General features: G+C 40.7%; 1 protein-coding gene across 8 annotated transcripts in view; it reads left to right on the forward strand.

Annotated features, from left to right (window-relative positions):
• Nucleotides 1-12,472, forward strand: part of LOC122478343 (ankyrin repeat domain-containing protein 26-like) — a 242,014-nt gene that overhangs the window by 93,822 nt on the left and 135,720 nt on the right. For 5 of the 8 annotated variants that reach the window (XM_043571969.1, XM_043571965.1, XM_043571967.1 and 2 more), the window contains exons 7-8: nt 1,084-1,156; nt 9,397-9,487. The exons of the other annotated variants lie outside the window; for them this stretch is intronic. In XM_043571969.1, coding sequence (XP_043427904.1) covers nt 1,084-1,156; nt 9,397-9,487 — 164 coding nt within the window. The remainder of the gene's footprint in view (nt 1-1,083; nt 1,157-9,396; nt 9,488-12,472) is intronic. 8 annotated transcript variants of the gene reach the window in all.

Consider the following 12,472-nt stretch of genomic DNA (forward strand, 5'->3'; position numbering starts at 1 on the left):
ATTTGCAAATGTTTTGCAAATCCAGTAAAGGGTTAGTATCCACAAAGGATAAAAAATTGATACGAGTAAGTATCCTCCCCTCCAAAAAAGCCCAGTTTAAAAATGAGCAGAAGACATAACCAGACATTTTTCCAAAGACAATATACAGATGGTCAACAGACACATGAAAAAATGCTCCCCAAAAGAACAATGAGATATCACGTCACACCTGTCAGAATGGCTACACTCCAAGACACAAGAAGCATGTGCTTGCGAGGATGTGGAGACAAAGGAAACCTCTTGCACTGTTGGTGAAAATGCAAATGCAGCCCCTGTGGAAAACAGTATGGAGGTTTCTCAAAAAATTAATAACAGAACTCTCCTATGAACCAGTAACTACTGAATACTACCCAAGAAAATACAAAAACACGAATTCCATGGGACACATGCACCTCTGTGTTTATTTCAGCATTATTTCCAATAGCCAGCGCAAGCGTCCATGGACAAATTAATGAACGAAGAAGTCCTATATGTATGTATGTGTGTGGATATGTACACACACACACACACACACACACACACACACAGTCGAATATTAGTCAACCATGAAACAATGAAATCTTGCCATTTCAATGCCCTGAATGGAGACTGAGAGTAGTATGTTAAGGAAAATCAGGGAAAGCCAAATACCATGTGATGCTAATCATGAGCACTTAAGAAACAAGAAATGAGCAAAGGGATAAAAAAAAGGGAGAGACAAACCAAGAAATAGGCTCTTAACTGCTGAGAACAAACAGATGGTTCCCAGAGAGGAGGTTAGTGGTGTGAGGGCTGAAAGAGGTGATGGGGATGAAGGAGTGCCCTTGTCATGATGAGCACGGGGTGAGTATGGAGTTGGTGAATCAATATATTAATAAACTAATATAACACATGATGCTATTATTACTGGAATTAAAATAAAACTTAATGAAAAAACCAGAGGACAACTTTTAATGATACCAAGAATCGTGGTTTAATACACAGATAGCTGACCTTTCACTTAACTTTTTAAATTTTCTTTTCAAATAAACTAACATGTTTTTGTTGTATTTTTTTTCTCTAAAGGCGTTCCGACACACCTGTTCCTGATGATTCGTGGTCTACATCAGCTAGCCAAGACTTTGATTTTGGTTCCAAGGTAAAGTACCCTCCTGTGAAACTCACTTTCCTGCTCTGAATTGAGTTTTCTCCCTTATTTACTCTGAACATTTAAGAGGAGCCTGTGTATCATCATTTTATGTGTGTCATGGAAAGTTAGCAGGAACCAACCACTTTACAGATACATGACGCGTTGAATGTTTTGTTTTGTTTTGTTGTACTTTGGTAAATCGTACAGGTGGAGGCTGATAAAAGAATGGGCTGGAAAATATATAATGACCGTCAAATTATATCGGGAAAAGCTTTCCCATCATGGAGGCAATATGACATTGCTTAAGGATAAGGATTCTTACTGTGATAGTAACATGACTGATAATACTCATGCCTAAATGAAACCTGATTGGGTCCAAGTATCTATTGTAGGTTGCCCCCCGCCCCGGGCAAGTTAAATTTTGGTGAGATACAGGATTTTCCTTTGGCTCTATCCTTTGTTCTACATTTAGACTAAAATCATGTTAGAAAATGTAGAAATTTAGGTGTTTACAGTATTTCTCAACATTTACATTACAAAGGTGTTCCCCTGTAGTTTTTGAAATAACTCCATGAAGAGTAAGTTAAAATGGTGCATCTCCCCGAAGAATACGTATTTTGCTGAAAAGAGTAGCTCTATGTGCAGAGGCTCTTCATAGCCAAGTTGTCAAATTTCTAATTTCAGAAATCTTTCCTATTCTAGCTTTGAAAACGATCTCCTCCTCGTCCTTGTGTCAGATTCTAAAATTTAAAGTTTCAGACATGTGATATTTATTTCAGTATTCATTTCAAAGCCCCTAAATCTTGATGAGCTCCTGGAGGTTAGGAAAGACACTTGTTTGACTCCTGGAGCTGCTAGAATAAAGGCTTGCTTGGAAGAAGCAATGTCATGGTTTTTGAATGTGAATAAATGAGTAGGGAAATGGAATTCCGTAGAATGGGGATTGAAAAGTAACAAAATACGCATGATACATCACAATTAAATATGTGAATTTAAAAAGTCAGGCTTCAGTTTATATTCCGTTTTAGTGTTTCACATGTATACACGCAAATGAATTCTATTGAGGAAATCAGGAGTTACATAAGAAAGAAGGTTAGAGTATATTTTTAGTATCCTCCCATTGTGAGCTTAGAATTGCAGAGAAAAAGTCCTCAGCCTTTGTTTGTGTAACTCCAACTGTGTCCCATTACATACATCCTTCGAAGGTTCCCATTTCTTCCTAGAATTCTCATTCCCAATTCTTTCTCCATAGTGAATGTTGATGTGTTAGGAACCTCTCTTTTTCCGTTCTTTTCTTAGTCTAGTAATACTTTCTAGCTTTTCGGAAGCGATAGATGCCAGGATTTGAACAATTTATTTATACTGAAAAAAATTAAATTCTTCATTACAGTATTTATCACCAGATAACTGTAGAGTTATAAGAGTCAGTATTATTAGGGATATACTGTGAATCGAAGCCTCTCTTTTACCACATATTATATAGATAGATAGATAGATAGATAGATAGATATAGATATAGACAGATATAGATATAGATAGATATAGATACAGATATATATATAATATACACATATATACACAAATACATTTACACTTATATATGCACACACACATATATATACATATATATATATACATATATATACACATACACACACACATATAAATATATATATATATATACACACATATTTAGAGACATATATCTTTACAAGGTTTAAAAGAGACTATTGTTCATAGTATATTCCCAATCCTACTTATGTACCTGTTGAAAAATGTATGTTGTTTCCACTTACCTTCCTATGCTCACATTTTTCCTTTTCTTTTTTGTCTTAAGCTCATGCTTGATTGATTGGTCACGTGTTTTTTTTTTTTTTTTCCTTTTTCCCTCTTCACCCCCCATGCTTTTTACGGTATTTTTAAAATTTTTTTAGTTTGTTTATTTTTGAGACAGAGAGAGAAACAGAGTGCAAGCGGGGTGGGGGCAGAGACAGAGGGAGACACAGAATCCAAAGCAGGCTGCAGGCTCCGAGCTGTCAACACAGAGCTCAACGTGGGGCTGAAACCCACAAGCCGTGAGATCATGACTCATGAGCTGAAGGTGGATGCTGAACTGACTGTGCCACATACGTGTTCCCTGCACCAGGCTCTTTTTCAATCATTTACGCCTACCCTAATGTGTCCTTGCAGAAACTATTTCTTTAGTGTCTGTTCTTTTAGTACATCACTTTCTGTCAACTCCATTGTCAGCATGTTGGTTATGGAATTCTACTGTCTGTGTGTGGTTTCCCTCCAGGACTCATTGCCCCACAAGGTTTATTATTCTTGTTTTTCTCTTTCTTGGAAGGAGCTGAGCTAAATGTTTTTGTAATGTTTGTATTTCTCTTGGAAACGGAGGGAGAGAAAGAAAGAATGAGCAAGTGCTCGTTGTTGTGATCTGAAAATAGGCAAGGTATGATCTCAGTCCTTTTATATCTGTGGAGGGCTGTTTTGTGACCCAGGATGCCACTTGGAGACATTGGAGAATGTTCTATGTGCACTTAAGAAGAATGTGCATTCTACTGGTGTTGGATGAAAAGATCTTAATATATCGGTGTTGATATCCATGTATATAAATGCATATATATTAGGCCAATATATATCTATGTATATCTGAATACATCTGGTCCAATGACACATTGGATCTGTGTTTCCTTACTGATTTTCTGCCTTGACGACCCGCCTATTGCCATGAGTGGAGTCTTAAAGTCGTCTACAATCATGGTATTTGTAGGTATACATTTAATCATGTTTGTGATTAATCGAGTCATATGTGTGGGCGTTTCACTTTGGGGCCATAAACATTTGCAAGTGTTAGCTCCTCTTGATGGATAGACCCCTTAATTATGATCCAATGCCCTTCTGAATCTGTTACTACAGTCTCTGGTTTAAAACCTAGTCTTTCTGGTGGAAGTGTGGCGACTCCAGCTTTCTTTTGACTTCTGGTAGCATGATAGGTGGTTCCCCATAGCTTCGCTTTGAATCTGGAGGTATCCTGGGGTCTAACATCAGTGTCTTGCTGACAACATATAGATGGATCTTGTTGTTTGGTTTTGTTTTGTGTTTTATCCATTCTGATTCCCTGTGTCTTTTGATTGGGGCATTGAGTCCATTCACATTCAGAGGGATGAGTTAAAGATATGGATTTAGTGTCATTGTGTTATCTGAAGGTTTCATGCTTTTGGTGAGGCCTCTGGTCCTTTGTAGTCTCTGCTGCTTTCCACTCACAGACTCGCCCCTTAGGATCTCCTGCAGGGCTGGTTTAGTGGTCATGAACTCCATTAGGTTTTGTGTGTCCGGGAACGCCTTTCTCTCTCTTTCTATTCTAAATGACAGCCTTGCTGGGGAAGGGATTCTTCGCCGCAGATGTTCCCATTCAGCACACTGACCGTTTGCTACCCCTCCCTTCTGCCCTGCCAAGTTTCTTTGGACAGGTCTGCTGCTACCCTTATGTGTCTTCCCTTGTCAAATAAGACCCGTTTGTCCCCAGCTGCTTTCAGAATCCTCTCCTTATCTTCGTAGTTTTCCAGTTTCGCTATGGCATGTCGTGGTGTTGACCTGGGTTTGTTGATTTGGAAAGGAATTCTCTGTGCCGCCAGGACTTGGATGACCGTTTGCTTCCCCAGATGAGGGAAGCTCTCAGCTATACGTTGTTCAAAAAAACCTTCTCCCCCTTTCTCTCACTCTTCTTCTTCTGGGACTCCTAGGATGTGGCTAATATTTCATCTCACCGAATCACGTAGGTCTCTAGTACCTGCCTCGTGATCTAGTCATTTCCTTCCTTTCCTTTCTCTGCTTCATCTTTGTCCACAATTGTATCTTCTGTTTCACCGATTCTGTCTGCTGCTTCTCCCATCCTTGCTGTCACTGCATCCAGTTTACTTTGTGTCTCCTTTACACCATTTCATTTTCAGCGTTCATCGTGACGATTCCTTAGGTCCTTGATCTCTGAAGCAGTAGATTGTCTGCTGTCTTCTATGCATGGTTTCAAGCGCAACTATGCGTCTCATGAGTGTCATTCCAAAAATGTGCTCACATATATTGTTTCTGTCTCTTTTGAGCACTTCACTGGCTGTCCTTTCTTCCCGGAATTTTTTTTTGGGGGGGGGGGTGGCAGAATTCTTCGATTTCGTCATTTTGGCTAGATTCCTGCCCTTTATGTGTTCTAATAGCTTGTTCTCTGTCCCGCACCTGCGAGTACTACTATATTAAAAAGATCTCCTACTCTTTCCAGGGCCTGGCAGTTGAACAAATGTTTTTGGAGTGTGTTGTGTGCACTCTTTCGGTGCGTCTTTGGGGGCTGTTCTCGCTACTTGGAGTGGCGGTTTGGGCCTTCCACCAGATGGGCTTTGATTTGTTTGTTGAAGTAATCCTGGAAACGAGGAGAAGAAGGTGGTGAAGAATCCTTAGCCCAAACAAAACGAGAAATGACTGGAGTGGAAAAAAAGACCAAACAGTGACTCAAAGGAGCTATAGGGCTTAATCCAGAAAGAGAGGGAGGAAAATGAAGAAGGTGATCTAGAAAACTATAGCGAAAATGCGCAATCGAATAAACAAAGAACCAGAACAGAGGAACAATGTAAAAAATATAGATATAGATATAGATATAGATAGCTATATGTATCTAAATGTAGATATATAGGTATATATTAAGATATATAGATATATGTAGATATATAATTAGCTTTGACCCACGTCAACTCGAGACTCCTAGGCTGTTTCCAAAGGGAGAAGAGGAAAGAGCAGAGTAGAAAGAGAAAAAAGGGAAAAGAGAAGAAAGGGAAAGCAAAGGAAAGAAAAGATGGGCGCCTGGGTGTCTCAGTAGGTGAAGCGTCCGACTCTTGCATTTGGCTCACGTCATGTTGTCGCTGTTGGTGGGTTCGAAACCCCCATCAGGTTCTGCAGTGAGAGCATGGCTCCTTCTCGGATTCTCTCTCTCTCCTTCTCTCTGCATCTCTTCTGCTTGATCACTCACTCTCTCTCTCAAAATAAAGAAATAAACATTAAAAAAGAAAAGGAAAGACAAAAGAATAATAACTCAAATGAAAACAAACTAACTAACTAAGTAAGATAGAAAACCGGAGGAGAGTTGTCTATTGGTGCCTGGGACTGGTGGCTGTACTGGTCTAGAGGAGGGGCTGTGTGGTCCCATCAGTGTCAGTCTCACTCCTATAGAGAAGCAGTTATGAGGCACAGAGAGCCAGGGTTTGGTGTAATGGGCCTGCCTCCATGGAGGCTCACTGTCCATTCCCTGAAGCCCCACGATGTTGGTCATGGGGAGAGAAATGGCCACACCCCAAACCTCTCCTGCCCACACGAGGTGTCTCAAAACTCACTGTTTAGGCTATCTTCACGGAATAGCCTGGGGAGCCGCCTTGCCTTGCTGCACAGTCCCCTGTGCCACCTGAGCACTGAGCTGGGATTCAAAACCCTGTAGGATCCCGCTTTGCTCAGACCTGATAGTGGAGTTGCGCCACTCTGCCCAGTGGACAGAGGGCCTCTGGCTCGTGCCTGCACGGTCTTTTTCCCTTGGGCAGGGCAATACCTCCCCTTTCCACCATAGTCAAGGTGTTCTCTCCCAGTGTAGCCCTGAGATTGCTACCAAGCCTAGGGGCGGCTCCCTCCCCACCAGGCATGGGAGGTGGTAGCTCTGGTCTAGAGAAAGTCTGGCAACCTTGAAAATCCTGTTTTTCAGCCTCTAAGGCTGTTTTGCAAAGTAGAAACTGGCCCTCTGGATCTCTCCTTGGTCTGTGGTCCGGACAGGCTTTCTCATATCCAAATGCACTTCTCACAGCCTCTCTCTCTACCTTCCTTTCGTTTCTCCACCAAAGGGCTTCCGCCACTCCATGCCTGTGCGGACCATTTTATTTCTCCCAATTCGCATACACACCCTTCTGTCCCGCCAAGCTGTCACTCTGGACCTGTGGAGATTTTTCTGTCCCTCTGCAGCCTGTATTCCTGGTATTCCAAGTGTTGTGACCTCAATACTGCTGTGTTTGAGGGACAAGGGAAATTCTGATCCCCTCCCCTGCCATCTTAACTCCTCCCTCCAGCTTTTACTTTCCTTTTCACAATTTCAAAGTTGGGTGCCTAATCGACTAAGTCACCCAGGCCCCCCAAGAATGCTTGTTTTCAATGGGAAGATGTTTGAAGGCCAATAAAATGGCCCTAGTGTCCAGAAAAGAATGGCAAAGTTAGAATGCGTCTTTGAGTTTCTCATTTGTGGCTATAATAAGTTCCACTAAACTCTTAGTGGAGACATCATATAGGTATACATTGGACCCTTGAACAAGATGGGTTTGGAATGTGGGAGTCCTCATACATACAGATTTTTTTCAATAAATACAGTACCATCCTGTAAACATATTTTCTCTTCCTTATGATTTTCTTTTTCGTCTTGTTTTTTTTTTTTAATTATTTATTTTGTGAGAGAGAGAGAAGACAGAGCACGTGAGTAGGGAAGCGGGGGCAGAGAGAGAATCTTCATCAGGCTCCACACTGCCAGCGTTGAACGCAGGAAGTATAGATCATGACCTGAGCCAAAGTCAAGAGCCTGACCCTGAAACGACAGTGCCACCCAGCACCCCTTCCTTACGATTTTCTTAGTAACCTTTTCTTTAGCTTATAGTGTAAGAATACAGTATGTAATACATATAAAAAGGGAAAACATGCATTAATCGACCGGGTATATTGTTGGTAAGCTCAGCATTCCATTATCCTAACCCTGACCTTCCATGCTCAGTTTACAGAGTCAATGGCCAAATGAGGCCGAAAAGGTAGATGAGACCTAGAGAGCATATACAAGCGCTTCTGCTTTAATGTTCTGGTTTCAACACATATATACTTTTTCATTTTTATGTGTTATTGCTTTTAAAGTGGGAAATTCCGTAGTAATTTTGGGGTTTTTTTTATTTGTTTTTGAGGTTTCAAAAGATACTTGTGGATTTTCGAGTGCATGGCCATCAGAGCCCGTAACCCTTGCTTTGTTCAAGGGTCAAGTGTATAGTGATTTGGTACTTATGAGATCTTCTCTGTGAGATTAGTGTAAATGTTTTGACCTTAATTAATTGGTCCTCGTATACTGAGTGCGTACCAAGCAGTCAGCTACTGAGTGTACAAGGGGAGGGTTTAGGTTGTTGTGGTCGGAGCAGAAAAGTAAGTCAACAGCAATCCATTATAAGTGACTATAAAGGCTTCATCGATAGGAAATGGACAATGTTAGTTGAGAGAATATTGGGGGCGTTGGCAGTGAGGATGACGATGAGAGTGGGAGTGGGAATTTTGGTAGTCAGAAAAGATCTGAGAGTGGCAAAAGGTGCCAAGTGAAAGATGAGAAGGACCAGTCGTGTAGACCGTGGCGAGGGACATTCTGGACAGAGAGGACCACGGATCATCATTTTACTTCAATGTCTTAGAGTGACCAAGAAGTAGGAAGACCCACTCCATCATCATAATCATTATTATTGTTGTGTGTAGAAAAGAAAAGGTGCATAGCGAAATGAGTGCTTGGCACATTTTAGGTGACTAAGACATAAATGTTCTTATACTTGCCGTTCGAATGCTTACTACACATTCTGAAGAGTTCCATACCTATATCTACATTTTTTTGCTACTAGTTCACCATGATTTTAAGAAAAGGTTTTCTTACTACTTTGCCATTCGATCCAACCCTTCTCTCGTCAAGAAAAAGGTCAAGCCTTTGTTTCCCTAAACGAAGCAGCAGCTACAACAGTGTTTGGTTGATACTCAACATGATATACTCCAAAGTTTCTGATCATGTGAGGTATGAATTGACACTGAAACAAATGTCTGCCATTTTGTTAGAAGCAGTTTTCATTTATAGCAAGTACACTTTTAAAGAATTTGTTTCAAAACTTATTTCAAATGTCCTTTAATTTTGGTCAGGAATGCAAAGGAAGGTGTTTTGTTAGTTCCTTTTTGAAATCTGCATACAAGTCAGGCTTCTGCCTTTGAACGTACTTATTCTGGCCTTCCATGATCAGTTTAGAGAGTCAATAGCCGAATGAAGATTCAATGGTACGCTGAATCAAGAGAGCATATATGAGGTTTGGTATTTAAAGGTTTTGGTGTTCAATACGTTTTTCTTATTTGCAAGTCTGGTTGTTATTAAAATCATAAATTCAGATATTTTTCTTGGAAAAGGCTTAGGAAGTCTTCACGCAACTCATTACTGATGCTACTTTTAACAGAGTATGTCTGAGAAGCCCAACAAAGATGTTCCTCATTTCTCTGGAGCTGTGGATCAGAAAGGGCAAAGGATATTACATGGACAAGTAGAAGGTAAGAACTGTATTTTATGCAAAGGTCATTTGACAGAAGGTTGATTTAAAACAGGAATACTGATATATTCTAATATGTAAAGAAAACGGCCTGTTAAGTGCATAGGAAAGAGAAAGAGATGTGAAAAGGAGGTAAGTTGCATATCGTATGTGGTGCCAGCAACAGATTAAATTGAGAGTGCCACCAAAGGAGCTAAATGACTAGTTCCCTTTCAAGGCACTGGAAGGCCTAAGGAACCTCAGGAAAGAAGAGAAGAGCCAAAGAGGGAATGATGTGAATGGCCGAGACTACAGGGAGTAAATGAAGGAAAGTAAGCCGGTGTGTATGGTGTTTCTACTGGAAGGTGGTAAAATACACTAGTTCTTAAAAAAGGAAGAGCAGACTATCTGAAATGCAGCAACACTATCAGGTGAGCTTCTCGTACCAGAATTTGTCAGAGTCGTATCCCCAAATGTTCCCACTCTTACTGTTATCCTCACTGTTGGCAAGACATTAAGGACTGACCTAGCTGATGATGCAGAGTTATGTCCTAAGTACCATGGGTGAACATACGCATTTGTAGTCAGCGATAAATGTATATACGTTAACGCCATATAAAATGGGGGTACTTCATACGGTAGAATCAATTAGGGCAAAATAAGAGAATTGGAAGGAGGGTCAGATAAGGAGACATCAAGATAACTCATCTGACATTTTGGATGCCGTATTTGTGACTTTTGATTATTTTGGCAATAACTGCCCTTAATAGGTGAACTATATTTTTAATGTTCTAGGAAAATAAGGAAAAGAAACAAAAAAAAAACCACTATAATCAGTAGTATGCTTTCATATTCTGTCTGATAGTTCTGATTGTTGTAGAATGATCCCTGGTACTTCTTTGATTCCTATCTGCCAGAAAAATGAACTAAGTCCTAGTTAGTTGGAGAAAATTAACTGATTTTTCATATTTCAGAGAGCTTTTATATGGTAGAACATAGGGGCAATCACCAGGATTTTTCATATTTCAGAGAGCTTTTATATGGTAGAACATAGGGGCAATCACCAGGATTCGCTCTCTCTCTCTCTCTCTCTTTTTCGGAGTAAAATAAGATTGTTGCGTCTTTCACAATTTCTGACATCGTGATTTCATCTATTCCTTTTAAACCTTTCTTCAAATGGATCCATAGGGATGTAGGAATTTTCAAGGCCAATACCAAGAAAAGAGATTCCAGGAAAGGTATTCTGTGACATGACCTTCTGACTGTAACCACGTGTAAGACATCAACCCAAATAATAAAATTTCATATAATGCAGTTGTGTTAGAGGCATCCCAATGACACCCAGATTTGATCGTTCACTAGAAGAGCTCACAGGACTCAGCATATAGTTGTAGTCATGCGTGTGGATTGGTATGGGGACAGGCAAGTAAGGCCAATCAGCACCGAGCAATGGTGCATGGGGTGAAGGCCAGAGGAAGCCAAGCGCAGGCTTCCAGGAATCCTTTCTCTATGGAGTTGGCAGGATGTGCTAAATTCCTCCAGCATGAAATTAGGACAGCACAAGTGAAATGTTGTCTGCCAGTACGAGGCTTATGGATACTCAGTGCCCGAGGTTTTCATCAAATGCTAATCACATAGGCATCTTCTCCTTAGCATGTCCCAAAATTCCAGGTTTCCACCAAGGAAATCAAGTGTACAGCCTTAAGCACATTGATTGTACCAGCACTTAGGCACAGTGAACCACTCTTAACCAGCTAGGGAATGGTGGGAACCCTCCTTAAATCCAAGATCCCAGGGCACCACCAAGGGCCAGTCATTCAAGTAGGATGTTCTGAGGGTAGCCATCTTTGGCCTGCTGGATGAAATCTGTTCTGCATAGGAATTATAGCCCTGACGTCATTTTTGGTGGTGTCTTCAAATTTTGTTTTACTAGCAAGTAACATGACGGTTACCATGGTACTGGTTTCAGTTTCATCATCCATATGAAGTAGGTATTTGTACAAAAATTACCAGGGAGGGCCATATTAGGTCATTATAACCTTTTTTTATGGGATTAAGCTTTCATTATGATTCTTAGGTATGATCAACATAATGATTTTTGATTTAAAATGAGAATGAAAATCTCTTAATTATATGGAAAACCTAGGTGTGATGCCTATGGTGCTGAACTCCTGTTTATAGGTGTAAGATTTTGGGTCATATTCATCAAATGTTTTCTTGCCTAAGTATACAAACAACTGTTGTATTTTTGTGTTTTGTTTATGCATTTTCATATACTTCCAAATGGGAGACAGTACCCTTATTGTGTTACTTTGATCTCTATTTTAATGTTCACGATGACGGTATCGTGAGTTAGTATATGCTAAGAGTAGCTACAATGGATACCATATTTTGTTGCTTTTGTTGTTTCATACATTTAATAAGCCTGATTTTTGACATCAGTTTTAAGTTCACAGCAAAATATAATAGGAAGTACAGAGAGTCTGCATATACCATACCGCGCTCCCGTACACGCCTAGCCTCCCCTGTTGTTAACATCTTGCGCGACAGTGGCCCGTTTTTAGTAGGATTTTTGTTTTTCAGTTCCTTGGTTTAGTTTTGAGCGAGAGAGCATGCATGCGTGTGAGCAGCCAAGGGGCAGAGGGAGAGGGGGGAAAGAATCTTGTGCTGTCAGCACAGAGCCTGATGCAGGACTTGATCCCAGGAACAGTGAGATCATGACCTGAGCTCACATCCAGAGTTGGACGCTGAACCAACTGAGCCACCCAGGCACCCTGACAACAGTGGTGCATTTTCTATGGACACGAACTCTTCATTTTGAGGCCAAGTCTCTAATTTGCATTAGTCTTCAGCCTTGGTGTTATACATTCTATGAGTTTTAACAAATGTGTAATGATGTGAATCCACCTTTGTGGTATCGTGTGAAAGAGTTGCACTGCCTTAAAAGTCCTCTGTGCTGTGCCCGTTTCTCCCTACCTTCACCCCAACCCTTAGCTCCATAGCCTTG

Source organism: Prionailurus bengalensis, unplaced genomic scaffold (assembly GCF_016509475.1).
Source record: "Prionailurus bengalensis isolate Pbe53 unplaced genomic scaffold, Fcat_Pben_1.1_paternal_pri Un_scaffold_51, whole genome shotgun sequence".
Lineage (NCBI taxonomy): Eukaryota > Metazoa > Chordata > Mammalia > Carnivora > Felidae > Prionailurus > Prionailurus bengalensis.